This window comes from Scyliorhinus canicula, chromosome 20, assembly GCF_902713615.1.
Source record: "Scyliorhinus canicula chromosome 20, sScyCan1.1, whole genome shotgun sequence".
Lineage (NCBI taxonomy): Eukaryota > Metazoa > Chordata > Chondrichthyes > Carcharhiniformes > Scyliorhinidae > Scyliorhinus > Scyliorhinus canicula.
The window spans coordinates 66,809,938-66,836,282 of record NC_052165.1 but is presented as its reverse complement, the minus strand read 5'-3'; the positions used below and the strand labels follow the sequence as shown (position 1 = coordinate 66,836,282).

The 26,345-nt window shown below is 49.7% G+C and overlaps 1 protein-coding gene across 2 annotated transcripts in view; it reads left to right on the top strand.

Annotated features, from left to right (window-relative positions):
* LOC119954973 (metabotropic glutamate receptor 8) overlaps positions 1 to 26,345 on the top strand; it is a 533,585-nt gene that overhangs the window by 26,725 nt on the left and 480,515 nt on the right. For both annotated transcript variants that reach the window (XM_038780737.1, XM_038780738.1), the window contains exon 2: positions 5,173 to 6,023. In XM_038780737.1, coding sequence (XP_038636665.1) covers positions 5,523 to 6,023 — 501 coding nt within the window. In that variant the 5' untranslated portion in view covers positions 5,173 to 5,522. The remainder of the gene's footprint in view (positions 1 to 5,172; positions 6,024 to 26,345) is intronic.

Below are 26,345 nucleotides of genomic sequence, written 5' to 3'. Positions count from 1 at the left end.
GCCTACTCCTGTTCCCATATTCCTAGACCACACTGAGAATAACCTCCATTTTACAAAAACGAATAAAGAAGCACAGGGGAAGATGCAAAATAAAAAGAAGTTAGAAGTATGATACCAGAACTGAGAGGTGATAAGAATGAGGAAAAACTGAAGTGGGTTGGAATTAGTTTCTGTGGAATAAAGCAGCTGAGAGGTGAGCTGATCAGGGTTCAAAGATTATGAAGGGGGGAGGTTGGCAGGGTGGAGACAGGTAGAGATATTTCCACTTGCAGGAGAAGCTAAAATGTAAGATAGTTATCAATAAATCTGGTAACATTCAGGAGAAACTCCGAGCATGTCCAGAATGTGGATCCGGATGAGGTGGTTGAGGCCAATAGTAGCGATGCATTTAAAAGGGAGTTAGACAAATTTGAGGGAGAAAGGACGCGATAATCTCCGGATAGGTTCCGGTGCTTTATGGAGGAGGAGGGTGGACACCAGCATGGAGCCGTGGGGCCGAACGGTCTTGTTTCTGTGCTCTCAATGCTGTGACGAATGGTAGGGCAGGTTTCAGGTACTGAGTACCTCCCCCCAGTCCCTGTGTTGCTCGGGTCACTGGGTGGGTTGTGGAGAGCGGGCAGGGCCAAGGTGTTGAGGAAGTTAGAGCGGGAGAGAGTGTGGAGGAGGCAGCCAGGAGGGAGCTGCAGACCCGGGAGGGTCTAATTCAGAGCCGTGTCTGGCTGTGGGAGCGCTGCAAACGCTGATGTCGGATGGAGGAAGTTGCAGCCTCCACATCTCAGAGACTGTCCTGACGTGTGGGGGACGCACAGAAGCAGCTAAAGTGCTCTCTCTCTCTCTCTGTCTCTGTCTGTCCCTCTCAATCTCTCTGTCTGTCCCTCTCTCTGTCTGTCCCTCTCTCTGTCTCTCTCTCTCTGTCTCTCTCTCTCTCTGTCTCTGTCTCTCTCTGTCTCTGTCTGCCCCTCTCAGTCTCTCTCTCTCTCTGTCTCTGTCTGTCCCTCTCAGTCTCTCTGTCCCTCTCTCTCTATCTCTGTCTGTCCCTCAATCTCTCTCTCTCTGCCTGTCCCTCTCTCTCTCTGTCTCTCTCTCTCTGTTTCTGTCTGTCCCTCTCAGTCTCTCTCTCTCTGTCTCTCTCTCTCTGTCCCTCAGTCTTCCTCTCTCTGTCCTTCTCTCTCTGTCTCTCTCTCTCTCTCTGTCTGTCTGTCTCTCTCTCGGTCCCTCGGTCTCTCTCTCTGTCTCTCTCTCTGTCCCTCTGAGTCTCTCTCTCTCTCTGTCTGTCTCTCCGTCTCTCTCTGTCTCTCCCAGTCTCTCTCTGTCTGTCTCTCTCCCTCTCTGTCCCTCTCTCTGTGTCTCGCTCTGTCTCTCTCTCTCTCGCTCTCTCTGTCTCTCTCTCTGTCTCTCCCTGTCTCCCTCTGTCTCTCCCTGTCTCTCTCTCTGTCGCTCCCTGTCTCTGTCTCTCTCTCGTTGTCTCTCTCTGTCTCTCTCTGTCCCTCTGACTGTCTCTCTCTCTCTGTCCCTCTCTGTCTCCCTCTCTCTGTGTCTCTGTCTGTCTCCCTGTCTGTCTGCTCTCTCTCTCTCTGTCACTTTCAGTCTCCCCCTCTCTCTCTCTCACGCATTCTGTCTCTGTCTGTCTCTCTGTCTATCTGTCTATCTCTCGCTGTCTCTCTCTCTGTCTCTCTCTCAGTCTCTCTCCCTCTGTGTCTCTCTGTCTCTGTCTGGCTCTGTCTCTGCCTGTCTGTCTCTCTCTCTGTCCCTCTCAGTCTCTCTCTCTGTCTATCTCTCTGTCTCTCGCTCTCTGTCCCTCTCAGTCTTTCTCTCTGTCTATCTCTCTGTCTATCTCTCTGTCTCTCTCTCTGTCTCTCTCTCGCTGTCTCTCTCTCTCAGTCTCTCTCCCTCTGTGTCTCTCTGTCTCTGTCTGGCTCTGTCTCTGCCTGTCTGTCTCTCTCTCTCTGTCCCTCTCAGTCTCTCTCTCTGTCTATCTCTCTGTCTCTCGCTCTGTCTCTCTCTCTCTGTCTCTCTCTCTGTTTCTCTCTTTCAGTCTCTCTCCCTCTGTGTCTCTCTTTCTCTGTCTGGCTCTGTCTCTGTCTGTCTGTCTCTCTGTCCCTCTCAGTCTCTCTCTCTGTCTCTCCCTGTCTATCTCTCTGTTTCTCGCTCTGTCTTTCTCTCTGTCTCTCTCTCTCTCCCTCTGTCTCTCTCCCTCTGTCTATCTCTGTCTCTGTCTGTCTGCCTCTCTGTCTGTCCCTCTCAGTCTCTCTCTCTGTCTCTCTCTCTCTCTGTCCCTCTCAGTCTCTCTCTCTGTCTCTCTCTCTGTCTATCTCTCTGTTTCTCGCTCTGTCTCTCTCTCTGTCTCTCTTTCTCTGTCTCTCTCTCTCAGTCTCTCTCCCTCTGTGTCTCTCTGTCTCTGTCTGTCTGTCCCTCTCAGTCTCTCTCTCTGTCTCTCTCTCTCTGTCTATCTCTGTCTATCTCTCTGTCTGTCTCTCGCTCTGTCTCTCGCTCTGTCTCTCTCTCTCTGTCTCTCTCCCTCTGTCTCTCTCTGTCTCTGTCTGTCTGTCTCTCTGTCTGTCCCTCTCAGTCTCTCTCTCTGTCTCTCTCTCTCTGTCCCTCTCAGTCTCTCTCTCTGTCTCTCTCTCTCTGTCTCTCTTTCTCTGTCTCTCTCTCTCAGTCTCTCTCCCTCTGTGTCTCTCTGTCTCTGTCTCTGTCTGTCTGTCCCTCTCAGTCTCTCTCTCTGTCTCTCTCTATGTCTGTCTCTCTCTGTCTATCTCTCTGTCTGTCTCTCTGTCTCTCGCTCTGTCTCTCTCTCTGTCTGTCTGTCTCTCCCTCTGTCTCTCTCTGTCTCAGTCTCTGTCCCTCTCTGTGTCTGTCTGTCTGTGTCAGTCTCTCTTTGTCTCTTTGTCTCTCTCTCTGTCTCTCTCGCTCTGTCTTTCTCTCTCTGTCTCTCTCTCTCTCTGTCTGTCTCTCCCTGTCTCTCTCTCTGTCTGTCTCTACCTCTCTCTCTCTCTCTGCGTGTCTCTCTCTCACTATCTGTCTCTCCCTGTCTCACTCTCTCTCTCTTTTTGAATGTGGCAGCAGTACTGAGGTGTCAGTGCTGGAGCGGAAAGTTGGAAAGTGTGGATGGGCGTGAAAAGTGGACAAAGAGACCGTGAGCTCCGTGCAAATATCCCCATGGGTATCTGAGCTGGGAGTGATCTGGGGGGATGCTCTGCTTTGTTGCTGAGGGTCAGGGCAGTGCAAGACACCCCACCTGAGGGTCAGGGCTGTGCAAGGCTACCCTACCGGGTAACAGAGTGTCAGGGCTGAGCAAGGCTCCCCTCCTGGGTAACAGAGGGTCAGGCTGTGCAAGGCCCCCCTCCTGGGTAACAGAGAGTCAGGGCTGTGCAAAGCGCCCCCCCCCCCCCCCCCCCCCACCGGGTAACAGAGGGTCAGGGCTGATCAAAGCTCCCCCCAGCCCCACCCGGCCTGGGTAACAGAGGGTCAGAGCTGTGCAAGGCCCCCCTCCTGGGTAACAGAGGGTCAGGGCTGTGCAAGACCCCCCTCCCGGGTCACAGAGGGTCAGGGCTGTGCAAGGCTCCACTCCTGGGTAATAGCGGGTCAGGGCTGTGCAAGGCCCCCCTCCTGGGTAACAGTCAGGGCTGAGCAAGGCCCCCCTCCTGGGTAACAGTCAGGGCTGTGCAAAGCGCCCCCCCCCCCCCCACCGGGTAACAGAGGGTCAGGGCTGATCAAAGCTCCCCCCCCCCCCCCCCCCGGCCTGGGTAACAGAGGGTCAGGGCTGAGAAAAGCTCCCCCCCCCCCCCGCCCGGGTAACAGCGGGTCAGGGCTGTGCAAAGCTCCCCCCCCCCCCCGGGTAACAGGGTCAGGGCTGTGCAAAGCTCCCCCCCCCCCCCGGGTAACAGGGTCAGGGCTGAGCAAAGCTCCCCCCCCCCCCGGTAACAGAGGGTCAGGGCTGTGCAAGACTCCCCTCCTGGGTAACAGAGAGTCAGGGCTGAGCAAAGCTCCCCCCCCCCCCCCACCCCGGGTAACAGAGGGTCAGGGCTGTGCAAAGCTCCTCCCCCCCCCCCCCCCCGCCCCGGGTAACAGAGGGTATGGGTTGGGCAAAGCTCCCCACCCTCCCTGGATAACAGGGTCAGGGCTGTGCAAGGCTCCCCCCCCCGGGTAACAGAGGGCTAGGGCTGTGCAAGGCTCCCCTCCCGGGTAACAGAGGGTCAGGGCTGAGCAAGGCTCCCCCCCCCCCCCCCCCCCCCCCCCGGGTAACAGAGGGCTAGGGCTGTGCAAGGCTCCCCTCCTGGGTAACAGAGGGTCAGCGCTGTGCAAGGTTCCCCTCCTGGGTAACAGAGGGTCAGCGCTTTGCAAGGCTCCCCTCCCGGCTAACAGAGGGTCAGGGCTGTGCAAGGCTCCCCTCCTGGGTAATAGCGGGTCAGGGCTGTGCAAGGCTCCCCTCCTGGGTAACAGAGGGTCAGGGCTGTGCAAGGCTCCCCTCCTGGGTAACAGAGGGTCAGGGCTGTGCAAGGCTCCCCTGGGTAACAGAGGGTGAGGGCTGTGCAAAGCTCCCCCCCCCCCCCCAAACCCCCTCCCCCGGTAACAGAGGGTCAGGGCTGTGCAAGGCTCCCCTCCTGGGTAACAGAGGGTCAGGGCTGAGCAAGGCTCCCCCCCCCCCCCGGTAACAGAGGGTCAGGGCTGTGCAAGGCTCTCCTCCTGGATAAGGGCTGGGCAAGACACCCCTCCCCCCCCCCCCCGGTAACAGAGAACCAGGGCAGTGCACAGCTCCCCCCCCCCCCCCCCCCCCCCTGGGAAACAGTTAGGACTGAGCAAGACACCCCTCCTGGGTAACAGAGGGTTAGGGCTGTGCAAAGCTCTCCCCCCCCCCCCCCTCCACCCCCTGGGTAACAGAGGGTCAGGACTGTGCAACACACCCCTCCTGGGTAACAGAGGGTCAGGACTGTGCAACACACCCCTCCTGGGTAACAAGCTGCTGAGGTGGAGAGATACCAAATGTGACCAGACAGTGGGCAGCAACACAAACATTTAACTGCGTGACAGTTGGACTTGGGGTGTTTTTTCTCCTCTCTCTATCTCTGTTTTTTCTCTCTCTCTCGCTCTCTGTTTCTCTCTCTCTCTTTCTTTCCTCCCTCCCTCATTCATTTATTTATTTATTTGTATCTCCTCGTTGCACCTCAACAGGGCGCCGTCAGGGAGAGAGGTGGCGAGTGTGGAGCGAGTACTTCATCTTGGCAAAGGGAGCTGCCGCCGAGGACCGGAGAGAATCGCTCAGAGAGCCCAGGCAGAGAGGGGGGAGAGGGGGGGTGAAGGCTTTGCCCCCCACCCGGGCTCTGGATCGCTGTGGACCCCCGCATGGAGCAGGCTGTACCCGGCATGGAGAGGGAGCTGTGAGCAGTGAGGCTCCAGGAGCTGCCAGCCAATGTTTCAGCCCCCGTGCCATCCACCTGGGCAGGATGTGCCCCCGCTGCCGCCGCTAGCCCGCTAGCCCGTGCCCGCTGCACCGAGCCAGCCGAGCCCAGGGGCCCGGGAAGATGAGGATCGCCTCCCTCCGCCGCTGCCTGCTGCTCCTGGTCGCCGCCCAGTGCTACTGGCTGCTCGCCGTCCCGCACAGCAGCGCAGCCCAGGAACATGCCCACTCCATCCGGCTGGAGGGCGACATCATCCTCGGGGGACTCTTCCCGGTGCACTCCCGGGGCCAGTCCGGGGCCCCCTGCGGCGAGATCAAGAAGGAGAAGGGCATCCACCGGATGGAGGCGATGCTGCACGCCGTGGACCAACTCAACCGCGACCCCGAGCTCCTGGCCAACATCACCCTGGGCGTCCGCATCCTCGACACCTGCTCCAGGGACACTTTCGCCCTGGAGCAGTCGCTCACTTTCGTGCAAGCTCTGATCGAGAAAGATACCACGGACGTGAGGTGTGCGAGTGGAGAGCCACCCATCATCAGTAAGCCCGACAAAATCGTGGGAGTTATAGGAGCCTCGGCCAGTTCTGTCTCCATCATGGTGGCCAATATACTGAGACTTTTTAAGGTAAGATCATTGTGTGTGTTTGTGTGTGTGAGAGGGTGTGTGTGTGTGAGAGAGAGAGTGTCTTAGAGTGTGAGAGAGTGTGTGAGAGTGTCAGAGAGTGTGAGAGAGAGTGTGAGAGTGTGAGACAGAGTGTGAGTGTGAGAGAGTGTGAGAGAGAGTGTGAGAGTGTGAGAGAGAGTGTGTGAGAGTATGAGAGAGAGTGTGAGAGAGAGTGTGAGAGAGAGTGTGAGAGAGACTGTGAGAGAGTGTGAGAGTGTGTGAGAGAGTGTGAGAGTGTGAAAGTGTGAGAGAGTGTATGTGTGAGAGAGTGAGTGTGGATGTGAGAGAGTGAGTGTGAGAGAAAGTCTGAGAGTGTGAGAGAAAGTGAGAAAGTATGAGAGTGTGAGAGAGTGTGTGAGAGAGAGTATGAGAAAAAGTGTGTGTGAGAGTGGGAGGAAGAGAGAGAAAGTGTGAGAGAGTATGAAAGTGTGAGTGTGAGAGAGTGAGAGAGAGGGTGATAGAAAGTGTGGAGTGTGAGAGTGTGATAGAAAGTGCGAGTGTGTGAGAGTGAGTGTGAGGGAGAATGTGATAGAAAGTGTGAGAGAGAAAGTGTGAGAGAAAGTGAGAGTGTGAGAGAGTGAGTGTGTGTGAGAGTGAGAGTGTGTGAGTGAGTGGTTGAAAGTGTAAAAGTGTGTGAGTGTGAGAGTGTGAGTGAGAGTGAGAGTGTGAGAGTGAGTGTGAGTGTGAGTGTGAGAGTGTGTGAGTGTGAGAGTGTGTGAGTGTGAGAGTTTGAGAGTGTGTGTGAGTGTGAGAGTGTGAGAGTGGGTGAGTGTGAGAGAATATGTTTGAGAGAATGAGTGAGAGAATGAGTGTGTGTGAGGGTGTGTGTGAGCGAGGGTGTGTGTGCGTGACTGTAAGTGTGTGACTGAGTGTGTGAATATGTGACTGAGAGTGTGTTTGAGAAGTGAGACAGTGAATGTGTGTGAGAAAGTGTGTGTGAGACAGAGAATGTCTGTGAGACACATCGAGAGCAAATGTGTGTCAGAGTGAATATCAAAGTGGCACTCAATGTTTAAAGGACTTTTGTCGACTGAAACACTAATATTTATCAATAGCACACAATGCTACCGTGATTAATGTTAACTGGAAGCGTAAATTCATCAATAATAGTGGGACTACTGGCTTTGGTCAGTGAGGGGTTTGTAGGTGAGTGGAATTTCTGGCACTCTAACCGTCAATAATGACTTTAGCTGCGGCCGGTATTTAACATTGCAATCTGCCAATCTCCATCGAACAGCCCCGGGTCCAGGATTAATGGAGTATAGATTTGCAAGAGGTTGCTGGGTCTGTGAAGGAGGCCAGTTTCAGTGGTTTGAGGGTTGAGGGAGGCAAATCAATTCCAAGACTTTCTCCAGGCGGTTTGCTTTGGTTTGGTTGTTGATGACGGTTTGTGTGCGTTTCCCTCCAAAAAACATCTCATTGAGACTGTCAGTTCCAGGAGAGTTGTTGCAGGAGAGTCAGAGGCACCATGCATTGAATGTTTTCGGGAGGTAGAGGCGAACTGTGGAAAGTTCCAACAATTCATTTCTTAGTGCCACAGTTTTCACAGAGGGATGATCAAACATTGTGATTGCAAATAAACTTACACACTGCAGTGCTCATCCACACCGGGTCGCGTGTGCACCCTGGGGCGGGGGGAGCTATTTAGCCCATGCCATTGCTGTAGCGAAGTGCAGGTTTAACTCTTCCTGGTCTTATTGGAGAGAAAGAATGATTATTTATATCGACTTTGGACTCCTGAAGTTGTTACTGTGTGTGTGTGGGAGGGGGGGGGGGGGGGGGTAAAATATCGTGTCCACCTTCTTCCAATGCTGAACACATGTCCAAAGTCCTGTTCTCTCTGCGGGGTTCCCAGTGATTTCTGAACGAGTGTGGGCAGAGACTCGCCTGGTACCAGGTCAGTGTCAGCCCAGAGCCAGTGTAACTGCAGCCGCCTCTCTGCATCAGCACTTCATTCAATGCCAGTTGGCCAACCGTATCCCAAACTCCCCTCTTTTCGCTGCCTGCATTGCAAACGATTTGAACATTTCTGCGGGGCTCTGTTTGGAGGGCGGTAGGAGGGGGAGGATGAAGTTTTTTTTGCCAGAAAATGCTGCGAAATGGGACAGTTGGCGCTGCTTTGGGGATCTCGGACTGTGTTAGTGTCGGTGTAAACATACAGCATGTGTGCCATAGCGCCGGACACATTGGACCTCATTCTGCCCTGGCATTGTGGTCTCAAACAGACTTCGGTGACAATGTGAGGATGTGAATGTAAAGCACGCGACTGGAAGGGGTGGCTGAATGGGTTAAGAGGAGTTTATTGTCAGTATGTGCCTGTGATTGGCAGTGAATATTGCATTAGTGTCATGAAGCCGGAACTTTGAGGAATTCATTTGTATGCGGGAGCTAACAGCAGACGGGCATGTCTGACAACATTTTTGCCATTAACACTGACAAAAAGCAATCTGTTCGTCAATCTGATTCGACGACCCGAGGTCTGTGTTACCAGCGCCGAGATAAGAATTCAGGGTGAGCTTGGAGAACCCTTGCCAGGGTGTGATGGGGCACACAATCTTGGGGCACATTATGACAATCGAGGCAGTATAGAATCTCAATAAACGGAATTTAATAGAGCCCTGCGAAGCAATTCGGTCCGATTATAGCAATCGGACAACGAAATCAGCACATACCTATGTCGGTTACACAGCCAATAATAATACACTGGCCTTTCTAAGCGATCATTAATTAGGTAGCAACAGCAAAAGGGGAAGATATGACCATCGATCTGTTGTCTAAGATAGTGTTGTTTATATTGATTGAAATTCTACACGTTTAACAATAAACGCCCTTAAGAAATATTCCCTGTTTTACATGGATCAGAATGAGCTGCTCTTGATGGGGAACGGGTACGCGTTTGTGCTTTAAAGGGGCTGTTAAGAGGTTTTTTTAAGAGTAGGTTTTACAATAATGATTACTTCAATATTGATATGCCACAATATCTCACCTACACAGGTTAGAGTCACAGCAATTATACTGGGGCTTTCACACTAACACAGTGTGCAGGAACGGAAACGCTGCAATGTTATATGAGCATCCTATTCCTGAATGTATTAATGTTTCTAAGACACACCAGAGCACCTCCAGGAGGCACTCTTTCATCATTTGGGCGCCAACCTGAGCATGTTTCTGATCTTGCTCCGGGAAGGTAGTGAATCGAGATTGGCGACTCACTCACAGGGAGAAGGGAGGGAGGCTCAGCAAGGGAATACCATCCCTATCTACTTCCACAGACCTCAGAAACATGCCGTCAGAGAATGCTGCGTGCTCATTTTCTTGTGGGGAAAATAAACCTTGATGTGGGTGTTGCAGGTAAGGAAGTGGTCATGGAGTCATAGAGTCACACAGCACAGAAAAGACCCTTCGTCCCAGTTACAAATAACCACCTAACTATCCTAATCCCATTTTCCATCACTTGGCCCATAGCCTTGTAAGCCTTGTTTAAGTGCACATCTAAATACTTATTATGAGAGTCTCTGTCTCCACCGCCCTTTCAGGTAGCAAGTTCCAAACTCCCACCACCTTCTGGCTAAAAAGGTTCCCCTTCATTCTTCTAAACCTCCTGCCCCTTATCTTAAATCTATGCCCCTGGTTATTGATCCTCCAACAAGGGGGAAAGTTTCTTCCTGTCTGCTCTATCTATGCCCCTTGTAATTTTGTACATCTCAATCATGTCCCCCCTCAGTGTCCTCTGCTCCAAGGAAAGTAATCCCAGTCTATCCAATCTCTCTTCATAACTAAAACTCTCCAGCCCAGAGAGCATTCTGGTAAATCTCCTCTGCACCCTTTCCACTGCTAAATATCCCTCTTATAATGTGGATTCCAGAACTGCACACAATACTCTAGTTGTGGCCTAACCAACGTTTTATCCAGTTCAAGCATAACCTTCCTTCTCTTAAACTCAATGCCTCGGCTAATAAAGGCAAGTACACTATAGGCCTTCTTAACTACTGTATCCACCTGCTCTGTTACCTTAAGGGCTCAGTGCACATGCACACCAAGGTCCCTCTGATCCTCGCTGCTTCCCAGATCCTGCTCTTTATCATGTATTTCCTTGCCTTGTTTGTCCTGCCCAAGTGTATCACCTCACACTTATCCCAATTGAATTCCATTTTCCACTCATCAGCCCATCCAACCAGCCCGTCTATATCGTCCTGTAATCGATGCTATCCTCCTCACTATTTACCACCCCAACAATTTTCGAACCATCTGCAAACTTACTGATCAACCCTCCTATATTCTATCTAAATCATTTATATAAACCACAAACAGCAATATAACAGTATAGTGGTATTGTCATATTGTTGTTGGATTAGTAATCCAGAGACCCAGGATAATGCTCCGGCGACCCGGGTTCGAATCCCACCACGGCAGATGGCAAAATTTGAATTCAATATTAACCTGGAATTTCAAGTCTAATGATAACCATGAAACCATTGTCGATCATTGTAAAAACCCATTTGGTTCACTAATATCCTTTAGGGAATAAAGTCTGCCACCCTTAACTGGTCTGGCCTACAAGATCCACAGCAATGTGGTTGACTCTATACTACCACTCCATTCAAGGGCAATTAGGGATGGGCAACAAATGCCAGCCTTGCCAGCGATGCCCACATGCCATGAAATAATGAGTTGCCATGAGAAGGTTATGACACAATTGAATGGCTCGGACATTTCAGAGGACAGCCAAGAGTCAAACATAATCTAGACTGGGTAGATATACCAAATCTCCTTCCCCCAAACCACAGCGTTCATGGTAATTTTTTCCAAAGCTAAATTCACATTTTCAAATGGCATGTGGGATTGGAATTTACACTCTCTGGAGTATTAATCCAGTAACTAAACCACGGCACTGCAAAGCCATTGCTGACACAATGGAGCAAATAATGTGGGAATAGCCATGTACAGTTTTAGCCAGTTCTCAAAATGCCATAATTCTGCCCATGAGCTTTTTTTTAAAAGAAAGATGTATGTTTAACTTTCATAGATTTCCTTACTGTTAGACGTTTAAATCTTGCTTGTTGAAAGCAACATTTGTTCCTCAAGGCAGTCCTTTCCTTGTTTTCCACAAATACCTCCACTCTGCACCCCCTCCCCACCCTAATATTCCCCACCCTAATATTCCCCAGTTGCTTAAAGGTGTTGACTCATATGTTGACATTTCTCCAGTGCCTCATCACATTTAAAGCATGAATTCAGTACCCGATGCTGACGTGGCATTCAGTCGAGGGATCACCTGAACTAGTCGAAGCCAAACTCCGTTCGAGTGAATTTTTGTAAAAATACATCAGTAGACAGTGGTTGTAAGTGAGATTTCAACCCACTTCAAACATGTTGCACATGGGGCAGCATGGTGGCACAGTGGTTAGCATTGCTGCCTACGGCGCTGAGGATCCGGGTTCGAATCCCAGCTCTAGGTCACTGTCCGTGAGGTGTTTGCACATTCTCCCCGTGTCTGCGTGGGTTTCACCCCCACAACCCAAAAGATGTGCAGGATAGGTGGATTGGCCACGCTAAATTGCCCCTTAATTGGAAAAAAATAATTGGGTACTCTAAATTTATAAAAAAAAGAAAGAAAAAAAAACATGTTGCACATACCATTTTCAAAATCAGCAGCATCTCAATGATATAAAAAAAATTAAAATTAAACATGATAACTGTGCTTTATTCACATATCCATCGCAGTTCAATCTGAAGGTGAACTAACCCCTTCAGCACAACCTTGCAGTAACTGCACCACTTCTTTTGTCGATTTTTGAGTAAGTTGAGACTTGACACAGGAACATTTTCTCTTACTTGTGGCTGCAGCCTTCAGCACATTGGAAAGATTGTACCCAGAGCCAGGAAATGTAATTAGTTTTTAAGACAATTAATTGTTGGACTCGCCTCATGACGCACAGAGAAGAGATCTTTCAGTGTACACAAAGGAATAAACAAGTTCATACACTTGAAGCCTGCAGACTACAGCTTGTTGGCAATTGTGAAGTGGAATAACTTACAGGCAAACACTTGTTGGGAACAACCCTTGATGTGATCCTACATATTTAGCTTCACTTTTCCACACCCAAAAAGTGGCTTTCTTTCTTGATCCAAGCCAAAATAAGGGACATGTTTTGTAGGGCAGTGTAGGAGTAAGTGGAGATCAGTGGGGCTGGAAAAGTGCACAGCTCAGTGGGGGCGATACATTCCCAGCGCAACTCTGACCCGCTGTAATTTTGAAAGCGGACATGGGAAGTGGCAAGTTGTGCAAAAAATGTTGGGTTTGTTCTTTGGCACACAAGCAGGAGTAGGCTATTCGGTCCACCGAGCCGTCTCCACCATTCAATATGATCATGGCTAATCTTGGCCCTCAACTCCCCATATCCCTTAATTCCTTGAAAGACCAAAAATCTGCCTCTCCCAGGCTTAAATCTAATCAACAATGGCGTCTTCACAACTGTCTGGTGTAGAGCAGTCCAAAGGTTCACAACCCCTTGAGTGAACTAATTTCTCTTCATCTCAGTCCTAAATGATTGGTACTTTATTCTGAGAATTTGCCTCCTTCCTTGCTTCCATCTGCACTAATATCTGATGTTACCACCTGCAGTGTTGCCACCTGCATGCTTGTTGGTGATGGGGGTTTCCTCCATAGCTCTGTAATGCCCCTAACCCTAACTCTAATGCCCCTGCACCCACGTGTTTTCATTGTTAAGGAGGACTACATGATCTCAGGCTCTTTCTCTTGTTGATATGCTTGAGACTGCAGGCCTGGAGGGCTGTCAGCTGAGTGTAGTGCTGCACCCACACTGCTGTCTGCAGAAGGTTATTGAAGTGGCAGTGTATGCAGGCCCTCCCCGTCACTCTGCATCCACTCACTTCACTTTCCTCCAGCCAGGTCTCCTCGCTCTGCTTGACTGGCCTTCTCCTGTCACATTCCAGAATAAAAGGGCACGTCCGTGATGACATGACCTCAAAAAGGATCTCAAAGGCGGCATGGCTAAATCTAGGGGTCCACGCCTATAGGGGCACCAAGCAGCCTGCTCTGTCGCTGGTCTCCCAATTCTTCGATTTCCCTCCAAACCAGCTACAACAGTAGCAGCTGGTTTTGCCTTTCCATCTCCGCTGCCTCACTGCTCTCCTGTGTACTCCCTTGTCTTGCCACTGCTAAAATTGGACGCACATCCTGGTCTCTGATTAGGATTCTCATTAAAAGTGGCATTGGGACAGGAAAAGTCCCCAACCTGGAATAAAAACACAGCCGAACCTCTGTCCTTGTTTCACATCAGGAAAATCAAAAGCTTTCTTCCTCTCCCAGAATTGCGTCTGAGTTAATTACCTTGCTCCCTTCAGGAATCTGTCTGCAAGAAATCCTGTTGCCTCCCCGTATCTATCTCAGTACCTATCTCTCACTCTCCTTCCTTTCTGAAGCATGTGTCTTGCACTATCATTCGTTGATTCATGATTTAGCCTTTTACTTATGCATCAAACTTGGGAACATCATCTAGTGTTTGTTATCCTTCCCCTGCTCATCATGATCCCATTCTCTGTTACTTTATTCATAGATATTCCTTGGCGTCAGTTGTAACTTTGGCTTTTCTTTGCTGTCTGTCTTCTACTTGCTCCCTTGGAACATATTGTCATGTCTAGCATCTTCTTTTTCTCTGCCTTTGACAAGCTCTGAATTTCTCAACTAGTGACCAGATGACATTCACTATTTCATAATATCGCATTACAGAACATTGAATCCCTGCTTTCATCTTCAGTATGCCAACTAATGTACTTCAATTGTTCAAAGTATGAATCATTATTATAGCAATTTGTGTATAAATATCACTTTTAATAGAAAAGTATTCCATGGGGAGACAAAGAAAGCGTGGAGGCTAAGCCGAAGGAACTGTTTGGTATGGCTACTATCGGCTTGATTAAAACGGTCTGATTTAAAGAGGCTCTTCAAAAGGTTGCAGGTGAAAGATGAGGGGAGGGATTCTCTGTTTAGTGAGGGCAGAGAATCGCATGTGAGCCGAAAATTGTGGCCAGCGACGGGCGCCCGGTGGAATGCCATGTCTTGCCCTGATGTCTCGGCAGCGACGTCAATGTGGATGCACTGGGGCTGTACGAGAAGGAACTGCTCGGGGAGGATCCTGCAACAGCCGAGCCTATCTCAGAGGAACTGGAGCCAGCCAATGAGGATGCACAGCCAGCCGCCCAACCGGCCAAAGAGGAGGTGGGAAGTAGGCGCGGCATGAGGCCTCTTGTGTACTGGCAGTGCCTGTCATTCAGGGACCTGCTGGACCAGGCGTGTTGTCAAAGGTTCCGGCTGAGCAGGGGGATCATATGGCTTATCTTCTGGTTCATGGCGCACCTAGAATCGCCGGGGTATAGTGGAGGACACGTTCTCCCAGTGGCCGTCAAGGTGACGGTCTTTCTTAAGATTTACGCCACGGGCTCCTTCCAGATGCTGAGTGGAGACCTGCCTGGAATCTCACAGACCTTCTCTTCTGCTCCTGTCTCTCTATCTCTTGCTTCCTCTCTCTCTCTCCTCTCTCTGTCTCCTCCTCTCTGTAGAACCCGACGGGAGGGACAATGGGAATGCACGGCAGGGTAGAAATGAACAACAAGTTTATTATGGTATATACAAATAACAAAAGCTGTAACCTCTCTCTGAAGGACCACCTTCCCTGACTTGCATCCAGCTCAGGGTTTTTATACTGAGTACTTCCCCTTGTTAAGGGGAAGCCCTCCCCCAATGAAAAGGGTAGTTCATACTCAGCTGTGTAAGGGGGAAGGGGGGGGGAAATCATATAGAGCACAGTCCTTGACCCCCAAAGGGGTGGTAACATTACCGATCCCTCCTCTTCTCTTCCTTTTTCCTCCTCTCTCACTCTCTTCTGTTCCCTCCTCCTCTCTCTCGATCAGTGGTGGGCCCAAAATTGTTCACAATTCACATAGATGATCTGGAGTTGGGGACCAAGGGCAATGTGTCCAAGTTTGCAGTCGACACTAAGATGAGTGGTAAAGCAAAATGTGCAGAGGATACTGGATAGTTTGAGTGAATGGGCTAGGGTCTGGCAGATGGAATACAATGGGCGGAATTTTCCGCTCCCGGGAAAAATCGGGAGGGCCGTCGTGAACTCGGCCGAGTTTCATGACGGCCTTGGAGGCTGCTCCTCGCCCCCTATTCTCCCCTCCTGGCGGAGCTAGGAGCGGCGCTCGTAAATCTCAGCAGCGGGGCGTCGCGCCGAGAATGACGCGGCCGGCGCGCCTAATGACGTCAGCCACGCATGGGCACATTGGCCGGCTCCAACCCGCGCATGTGCGGCTGAAGTCATGACGCTGACGGCACAAACCCGTGCATGCGCGGTGGCCGTCTTTCCCCTCAGCCACCCCGCAAGATGTGGCAGCTTGATCTTGCGGGGCGGCGGAGGGGAAATAGTGCGTCCGATTTGGACGCCGGCCCGGCGATCGGTGGGCACCGATCGCGGGCCTGTCCCCTCCCGAGCACAGTTGTGGTACTCTTTCCTTTCTAGGCCACCTACAAGCCCCAAACGGGCTTCTCACTCCCGTTTCACGACGGCAGCAACCAGGTGTGGTTGGGAAGCAGAGAATCGCGTCCAATGTTGACAAATGTGAGGTTATCCATTTTGGTAGGAATAACAGCAAAAAGGTTTATTATTTAAATGATATAATATTAAAACATGCTGCTATGCAGAGGGACCTGGGTGTCCTAGTGCATGAGTTGCAAAAAGTTGGTTAACAGGTGATTAAGAAGGCAAATGGAATTTTGTCCTTCATTGCTAGAGGGATGGAGTTTAAGACTAGGGAGGTTATGCTGCAACTGTATAAGGTGTTAGTGAGGCCACACCTGGACTATTGTGTCAGTTTTGGTCTCCCTACCTGAGAAAGGACATACTGGCACTGGAGCGTGTGCAGAGGAGATTCACTAGGTTAATGCAAGATCTGAAGGAGTTGGATTACGAGGAGAGGTTGAATAGACTGGGACTGTACTACAGTAGTTGGAATTTAGAAGGATGAGGGGGGATCTTATAGAAACATATAAAATAATGAAGGGAATAGATAGGATAGATGCGGGCAGGTTGTTTCCACTGGCGGGTGAAAGCAGAACTAGGGGACATAGCCTCAAAATAAGGGGAAGTAGATTTAGGACTGAGCTTAGGAGGAACTTCTTCACCCAAAGGGTTGTGAATCTATGGAATTCTCTGCCCAGGAAAGCAGTTGAGGCTCCTTCATTAAATGTTTTCAAGATAAAGATAGGTAGTTTTTTGAAGAATAAAGGGATTAAGGGTTATGGTGTTCGGGCCGGAAAGTGGAGCTGAGTCCACAAAAGATCAGCCATGATCTCGTTGAATGGCGGAGCAGGCTCGAGTGGCCAAATGGCCTACTCCTGCTCCTAGTCCTTATTTTCTTATGTCCTCGCTTCTCTTCTCTCCCATTTTCCTCCTCCCCTCTTCCTCTTTCTTCCTCCTCCCTCTCTCCTCTCTTTCTCTCTTCTTCCTCTCACTCTCTCCTCCTCTCTCCCCCTCTCCTCTTCTCCTCTCTCTTCCTCTCTGCTCGTTCCTCTCTCCTCTCCTCTCTCTCTCTCTGCTTCTCCTCTCTCTTCCTCTCTGCTCCTCCTGTTTCTCTCTCTCCTCTCTACCCTACTCTCTCTCTCTCGCCCCTCCTCCCTCTCTCTCTCCTCCTCTCTCCTCTCTCCTCTCTCCTTTTCCTCTCTTTTCCTCTCTCTCTATCCTCTCTCTCTTTTCCTCTCTCTCCCCCGCTGTCCTCATCTCCTTCCCCTCTCTGTTCCTCTCTCGTTTTCCTCCTCTCTCTCTTTTCCTCTCTCCCCTCCTCCTCTCTCTCCTTCTCTCCTTCTCCTCTCTCTTCCTCTTTCTCTATCCTCCTCTCTCTCCTTCTCCTCTCTCTCTCTCACTCCCCCCTCCTATTTCTTACTTCTCCCCTCCTCTAATCAGCCAATCAGTTCGAAGCCATAATCTGAATGGGTGGCCGGTATGATTTATTTTCTGTTCACATTCATGTTAATGCACCGTGGAGACATGACATGTAATTTTGACTTGGTGTGAGAGTGTGAGATAAGTGATAGTGAATTGGCAGCCTGTGCGACATCTTTCCCAGTTTTATTTCCATTGACTTCAACGAGGAGAGCTGTAAAATGGGCTCATTATCACTCATTTTACATTATCACAAAGTCGTGATTGAGGCCAGTCTCTCCCTCAGTATAGAGGTTACACTAGAAGTTCAGCTAAAGAATAATTTTTATAAAGAGCCATTAGTATTTGGCAAAATGCCTCAGTGAACAATATATGTAATAATGTTAGAAGTAGAGTGTTGTCACTGTTATGTCACTCATTGCAAACCTATAAATTTAGACATTATTTAAGAGGTAACTACAGAACAATCATAGAGTCATAGAATCCGTACCATGCAAAAGGAGCCCATTCGGCCCATCAATTCTGCACCGACCCTCTGAAAGAGCATTCTACCCATGTCCCCTGCCCCCTATCTGTAACCCCGTAACCTAACCTCCACATCCCTGGACACTAAAGGGCAATTTAGCATGTCCAATCCACCTAACCTGCACATCTTTGGACAGTGGGAGGAAACTGGAGCACCCGGAGGAAACCCACGCAGACACGGGGAGAAAGTTCAAACTCCACACGGGCCATCACCCGAGGCCAGGATAGAACCCGATACTCTGGCACTGTGAGGCAGCAGTGCTAACCACTGTCCCACCATGTCACCCCTATGATGGAATGATGCAAAATGTTTGCTTGAGCAAGTTTCAGCGGATAAGGTGCTATTATGTTCGGTTTAGCTCAGTTGGTTGGACAGCTGGTTTGTGATGTGGAGCGAGGTCAATAGCATGGGTTCAATTCCCGTACCAGTTGAGGTTAGTAATGAATGCCCCGCCTTCTCAACCCTGTCCCTCGTCTGATGTGTGGTGATTTTTTCTGACGTTCCACAACAGAGGCACAAACTGGATTTACCCGCCACCACCTACATTCATTTGTTTCACAGGGCACAAAGTAATTAAATCCTCCAAGGGTGAGCAGACAGCAGCAAGCGAACGTACAGCCTCTGCTGTGGAACGTTAGAAAAAATCACCACCAGTCAGCTCTCCCCCCTCAAAGGAAAAAGCAGCCGAGGGTCATCTGGGACTATGGCAGCTTTATCTTTACTATTCTCGTCAGATTGTGGAAGGGCCTGTTCTGTGCTGTAATGTTCTATGTTCTGTATGAAGGTTTTAAAGCAGATTGCTCCCATTCCAAGCTAAGTGGGACTCGGTGTAGATTGACACAGGTTGGACTGTAAAGCTGTGCATTAAAAAAAAAATCAAAGGGGAAAGATGAAGCAGGGTGGACATTTGGGTCAGAGGAGGCACAGATAGGGTAGAGTTGGAGGAGAGGAAGAGCACAAAGGTAGAACAGATTAAGGCGGAGGAGAGGGAAAAGGCATAGTTGACAGAGGAACATGCCTACAAACATTTTAAATTGACAGACAGGAAAAGACCTGGGATGTGGAGGCTAGGTTACGGGGTTACGGTTAGTGGGGGAGGGGACACGGGAAGGGTGCACTTTCAGGGGCCGGGTGGAGACCTGATGGGCCGAAGGGCCTCTTCTCCACTGTATTTTTCTGTGAATCTGTAACAGCCAAATGGATGGTTTGACGTTTTGGATTTTGGGCTGAATCGAATTCCCAGTTGCCAATGAAGAGACCCTGAGTTCATTTCCTCAGTGAGCTGGGATCCTTGGCTGCACGTTCGCTTGCTGCTGTCTGCTCACCCATGGAGGATTGAATTACTTTGAACCCTGTGAAACAAATGAATGCAGGTTGTGGCGAGCAAATCCAGTTTGTACCTCTGCTGTGGAACGTCAGAAAAAATAACACTGAACCGAGCTCTCAATTCAAAATTAACAAAGTGGTTATTCCCTGTGCTCCTTCTGTTCAGAACAATCTATGGCCTATTCTTTACATACCTGGAGATTTAAAGAAAGATTTTACATTTATGTGAGATTTGACAGAAGGAGTTCCAATCTCTGAGGATTGTTGTTAGCATGGTCAGGGGAAAAACTGGAAGGTGGGTGACCAGATGTCACAAATTTAGGTATGTGGCAAAAGAGTTATTATGGTTTAGAATGCATTGACTATATGGATGGTGGAAGCAGATTTAAGAGTAACTTTCCAAAGGAAGTTCGATCGATGTTTACTTGAAAAGGAAATTATTTTCATGGCTATGGATGCAAAGTTGGAAGTAATTGGATAATTCTTCCAATGGCCCATTTCCATGCTATAGGAACATACAAACGTATGAATTACAAGTAGGAGTGGGCCATTCGGTCCCTCGAGCCTATTCCACCATTCAATAAGATCATGGTGGATCTGGGTGGCATGGTGGCACAGTGGTTAGCACTTCTACCTCACAGAGCCAGGGACCCGGTTTCAATTCTGACCTCGGGTAACTGTCTGTGTGGAGTTTGCAGTTTTGCCCTGTGCCTGCATGGATTTCATCTGGGTGCCCCGGTTTCCTCCCACAGTCCAAAGATGTGCAGGTTAGGTGGATTGGCTATGCAAATATTGCCAAAAAGGTTAGGTGGAGTTACGGGGATAGGGACGGGGATTGGAGCCAGGTAGGGAGCAAGGGCTGTTGTAGACTCGATGGGCCGAAAAGCCTCCTTCTGATTCTATGAACATAGAACAGCCCCACATTCCTGCCTACTCCCCAATAACCTTTCACCCCCCTTGCTCATCAAGGACCAATTACTTTACCTTGAAAATACCCATTGACGCTGCCTGCTACACTCTCTGGGGAAGATTTCCAAAGATTCACGACACTCTGAGAGAACAATATTCTTCTCATCTCTGATGTAAATGGGAGATTCCTTATTTTTAAACTGTGCCCTAATTCTTGTCTCTTCAACAGGGGAAAATATCCTTTCAGCATCGACCCTGTCAAATCCCCGCAGAATCTCCTTTCAATCAGATCACCTTTCATTCTTCTAAACTCCATGGATACAGCCCAGCCTGTCCAACCTTCCCTTATAAGATAGTACCCCATTATCACCTCCTTAATGATAGATTTCAGCATTTCCCTCTGACAGATATTAAGATAACTGACATGTAGTTTCCTGCTTCTGTCTCCTTCCTTTCTTGAACAGAGGAGGCACATTCACTATTTTCCAATCTGATGGGACTTTTCCAGAATCTGGGAAATTTGGAAAATGACAACAAATACATCTACTGTATCTTTTTTTAAATAAATTTCGACTACACAATTCTTTTTTTCCAATTAAGGGGAAATTTAGTGGGGCCAATCCACCTAACGTGCACATCTTTGGGTTCTGGGAGTGAGACCCACACAAACATGGAGAGAATGTGCAAACTCCACATGGACAGTGACCGGGATCAGACCCAGGTCCTCGACGCCGTGAGTTGTAGGGAACCACTGCCCACCGTGCTGCGCATGTATTTACTATCTCAGCATCAACTTCTTTTAAGACCCAAGGATGAACTCCATCTAGATTTGGGAACTGTCAGATTTTAAAATACAATGGGCGGAATTCTCCGCAAGGGGCTGAGTTCGTGAAGGCCGTCGTGAACTCGGTCGAGGTTCACGACGGCCTCGGAGCCCGCTCCCTTCACCTAATTCACCCCCACCCGGGGGGCTAGGAGTGGGCCTCCGTCTTTCTTGGCAGCGACCTCGTCATGCCGAGAATGTGAAGTCATCTGCGCATGTGCGGGTTGCCGGGTCCAATCCGCGCATGCGCGGATGACTTCATCGCGCGACAGCATGAACCCGCGCATGCGCAGTGCCGTCTTTCTCCACCGCCGCCCGGCAAGACATGGCGGCTTGATCTTGCCAGGCGGCGGAGGGGAAAGAGTGCGTCCGTTTTGGACGCAGGCCCGACGATCGGTGGGCACCGATCGCGGGCCTGTCCCCTCCCGAGCACAGTCGTGGTGCTCCTGTCGAAATCGGGGCCCTAGATGCCCCAAACGGGCATCTGGCGCCCGTTTCACGAATGCAGCGACCAGGTGTGGTTGCTGCCGTGGTGAAACGGGCGTGAAGGGCCGGCCGCTCGGCCCATCGGGCTCGGAGAATCACCGTTTGCTGGGGGCGCCAGGGGGGCATAGAAAATGTCGGGAGGCCCTCCCACGATTCTCCCACGCCATGTGGGGAGCAGAGAATTCCGGCCAATATTTGTATTCTCCTTTTTCACAGATAATCAACAATAACAAGAAATGCAATGGCAATCCTCCTGCCAACAATCTCCTTATCCCACCCACTCTCAAACAGCTCCCAACATTTTGAATACAAAACACCAATGAAAAAGAATCATCATAACTTATACATTCCAAACCCCCCTCCCAACCCCACCCCCCCCAATGTTCGATGTCATCCAATTCATGAAAATGCATGATGAACAAGGCCCATGAGTTGTAAAATGCTTCCTTCCTCCTCCTCAACTCATACTTTACCTTCTCTATTAAAAAAAAAATTTAGAGTACCCAATTATTTTTTCCAATTAAGGGGCAATTTAGAATGGCCAGTCTACCTATCTTGCACATCTTTGGGTTGTGGGGGTGAAACCCACGCAGACATGGATACTTTACCTTCTCAAGCGTTAAGAACTCCAACAGGTCCCCTCGCCACACCGAGGCACAGGGTGGAGAAGCTGACCTCCACTCCAACAAAATCCGGCTTCGGGCGATTAGCGAGATGAAGGCCAACCATCTGCCTCTGCACCCGCTTCTAACCCCGACCGATCCAGCACTCGAATATGGCTTCTAGAGAAACTGATTCGTTTCACGTGCACCACTTTTGAGATTACCCTAAAGACCTCCCTTCAATACCACAGTTTTGGACAGGACCAAATATATGAACGTGATTAGTGGCCCCCCACCGTTCACAAACATCCTCACCCCCTCAAAAAATCGGCTCAATCTAATGAGGTGCGCCCGAGACACCACCTTCAACTATATCAGCCTCGCGCACGAAATTGACGCAGTCACCCTCTGGAGCACCTCATACCATGACCCCTCATCAACCTCCACCCCCAACTCTTCCTCCCACTTTGCCTTAATCCTCTCTAGTGATATCTTATCTTACCCCAGAATCACCCCATAAATTGGCAAACCCCCCCCTTCTCCATTACCCCTGTCGTCAATATCCCTTCCAACAGTGTGGGAGCCAGCACCATCGGAAAGCTCTGTACCTCCTTCCTGGCACAATTTCTGACCTGTATATACCTAAACATCTCCCCCTGCCCCAACCCATCTTTCTCCCCCCAGCTCCTCCAACTTCACAAACCGGCCTCCCAGAAACATATCCTTTAATACCCTAACTCCCCTCTTCCTCCATATCCGGAAATTCACATCCCACCTTCCTGGCTCGAATCAAGATTTCCTTGAACCGGCATTTGGAACTGTCAGATTTTAGTTCCTATAATTTTGTCAGCAGCCTTACGCTGGTGGTTGTAATTATTTTAAATTTCTCCCTCCCCATCAGCTCCTGATTCACATTTATTTTTGGGATCTTGTTTGTATCCTCTACAGTGAAGACAGACATAAAGGCGGGATCTATTGGTTGTGGTGCACCGGAAAAGCAGCGCGACGCGACGTGATGGGTAGATGCCGGGAGATCCCACTTTCACGCCCCGCGAGATTTAACGCAATCTCTCAAGATGTCGCGATGTGAATCCCACCCATTGTGGACGGGATCACTTTCTGGCAAACCTGCATATTAGTGTGAGACAGCTAGTCTCACTCTAACATGCATTCACATGATCTAACCAAGGCGTGGGATCTAACTCCTTTGCCTTGGAGACCTCGGATGAGCGGCGTTCAGTGCTGGCTTTCACAAACGGTAATGTGAGAGAATGGCACTCACGGTGGTCTCCCAGGGCAGGGTGGTACAATTGCATTGCTGGTGCCCAGGTGGCACAGTCAGTTGGCAGGGGCACTGTCAAGGTGCCAAGCTGGCATTTTTTGCACAGCAGTGATTGGATCAGGGGGTGCCCTGCCCGGGTGGTGGTGGGGACTCTCTTATAGTGAGTTGGGGGTCGCGTCGGGGGCTTGAGAGATTGGGTTGCCATTTTAAAAAGGAGCCCTGACCACTCGCTGCACTGAGGAGGTTGGGTGAGTGGCTGGCTAGCTGCCCACAATTGGTCCAGAACCAGACTGGCGATGGAGGAAATATTGCAGAAAGTGAATTTAACGTGTACGTGTCCACAGCTCTGTGATGTAGTCCTGATGCAGAACATGTTGCTGCAGCATTGTTTGTCCAGTCCAATATTTATCCCTCAACCAAATTCACCAAAACATATTATCTGTTCATTATCTCATTGTTGTTTGTGGTGCTCAGGTTGGCTGTCCTGTTTCCGACATTATAACAGAAACTATACTCAAAGTAGTTAATTGTCAGTAAAGTACTTCAGCTTGTGAAAGGCACTGAATAAATGGAAGGGTTTTTATTTTGGACCACATAAAGGCTTGACAGTTAAATAGAAATGATTAGCTTTTGAATTTAGAAATTTAATTGAAAGCTCCAACAGTCCTCAATATCTATTGGTGGCTTTTCCAATAATGAGTGATCAGGGCCGGGATTCTCCAATCCCGTGGCCAAGTTCTGACGCCGGCGTGGGAAGCGGTGTGAACCACTCCGGCGTCAACGGCCCTCAATTGTCTGGTATGCTTCCATTCCTCGGGGGCTAGGTCGGCGCCGGAGTGGTCCGCGCAGCTCCAGCCGGTGCGAGTTTGCACATGCACGCTACGGCTGGTGCGAGTTTGCGCATGCGCGCCACGGCCAGCGTGATTCCGCGCATGCGCATGGGTTCCTGTCTTCATACCGGCCCCCGGGCACTATGGCGGAGCCCTACAGGGGCCCGGCACGGAGGAATATAGGCTCCCACGGAACGAGCCTGCCCACCGATTGGTAGGCCCCGATCGCGGGCCAGGCCACCGTGGAGGCCCCCCCAGGGTCGGATCCCCCCCTCCGCCTCCCCACCAGGACGGCTCATGTACACAGAACTTCCGCGTCCCGCTGTGTGGGACCATACGTGACCCACGACGGCAGGACTTGGCTGAACGCGGCGCACACTCGGCTCATCGGGGCCTGGAGAGTCACCGGGGGGCTGCCGATCGGCGCGTGGCGATCCCGTGGGCACCTGAGAATCGGCCAGCCGGCGTCGGGTCGGCGTAGCACGATTTCTGCGCCTCCCCCCATAGTTTCCTCATTTCGCTCAACATTCTCTGTTTTTATAGTTACCTGTCGCTCTGTACTATTAAAGAATCTGCATTTTAATGATGTGTAATAATCAACCATTTTGACAGGATTCCACATATCAAAGTGTAATTCAATTTTTAAAAATCAAATATGTGTTGTAAGAGTATTAATTCACTTGTGATTATTTTGGTGCTCACGGTGCTAGTGCATCATCCATACATTTTTCACAAAAGCATGCAACAGGAATGTTTGTATAAAGGCTCCTGTATGCAATTTTGTTATCGAGCTCTTCACACTTCTTAAAGGTCCCCATTGTAGCTACGTAAATATACACAGGCTCAAATTCAAAGTGTATTCAAGCTTTTAAATCGCACCATTGAATGAACACTTAATGGAGAAAATAATTTCCCAAAAATTCATTTTCTCATTGGGTGCCATGGTGGCGCAGTGGTTAGCACCGCTGCCTATGGCGCTGAGCGCCCGGGTTCGATCCCGGCCCGGGTCACTGTCCATGTGGAGTTTGCACATTCTCCCCGTGCCTGCGTGAGTTTCATCCCCACATCCCAAAGCTGTGCAGGTTAGGTTGATTGGCCATGCTAGATTGCCCCTTAATTGGGAAAAAGAAATAATTGGGTACTATATATTTAAAAATTGCATTCTCTCAGTGGGACTGGAAGTATAGTGGAATTCTATTGAAACAATAGATGGATAATTTTGCACAGTACAAAATCCAGGCTGTATTATTCTAATTGTACAAATAGAATAATAAATGGTGAGGTGCATTCATTTGCAAGGAATGTTCATTCAGGATTCACAGTCACAGTTGATTATTAGTTATCATGTAGAGGACGTTATTATAAGGAGCTTAAAATCCTTCAAGTTGGAATCCATACAGATGATGCAAGGATGTTGCAAGGAGAACGTGACTTACAGTTAAGACACTGGTAGTAGAGTTTTGGTTGACCTCGAGTTTAGATAGCCAGGAGTGCATTGGAATAGTTAAGATCAGAGGTAATGAATGCGGATTTCAGCATCAGATGAACTAAGATAGGACAAAGCCGAGAGATGTTGCGCGGGTGGAAATAGGCGGTCTTTGCGTTATCGTCAAATTCCGGAATGATCCGGACCTAGAAATGGATAGCTAAACCAATTGAGCAATATTCTTTCAAGGCTGTGTTCCCTGCACCTAAGACAATGGAGATGAAGGTCATATACAAAGGGAATGGCCAGGATGAGGGAGAGTAATGGCTTTATTCAGGATTTGGACAAAGGTGGAAGTGAGGGTGCAGTTAAGTAAATCAGTAGCTGCAGAAACGTGGCGAGTGGGAGTGTTTGGTGTGGAGGCTGAATAAGGAAAGTGGTGAGGATAACTTGATGATGAAATTCTTCTCAAACTTGTCATCACCCCTCAGCCAGGTTTCAGATAAAGCCATGATGTTGATGTGCTCATCCACAATAAGTTCATGGATGGCAATGGCCTTGTTCACAAGTGAACGGATAATTAGGAGGGAGATGTGGGGTCGGGTGGTGAGAGCTGATCTGCTTCCAGAGTCCACAGGATAAGCAGTGGGAGGAGTGAGGTGGAAGATTGGCAAAGTCAGTCCATTGTGGACGCACTGGATGGGGAGGTTGCTGAGAGAGGGGAATGGGGCAAGTGGGATTGCTGCACATAATGAGCCAGTGCTGAGTGCCTCAGTGAGCCTGTCAGAGGTATGCCATGTAAGCCACAGAGAGAAGCTGTGGGCTTATCCAATAGAGAGTCAAACCAGGGACAATGGCAAGAGAGCGGGAAGGTAGAGATGTTCTGAAGGGTGAGGGTAGGGGATTGTGAGGGCAGATATCTGAGAGAGGAGAGGTAAAAAGAGACATGATGGCAAAAGAGAATCACGAGAGGTCAAGAACTTAAAAGCAAAGAACCAAAGGTAAAATAGCTTGAGTCTGGAGTGACAGCCAAAATGCAAACGTGAATATATACAGGGAGAGCTCAAGTCACATAGATCTAACTGCAAAAACATTAGTGTGCATAAAAA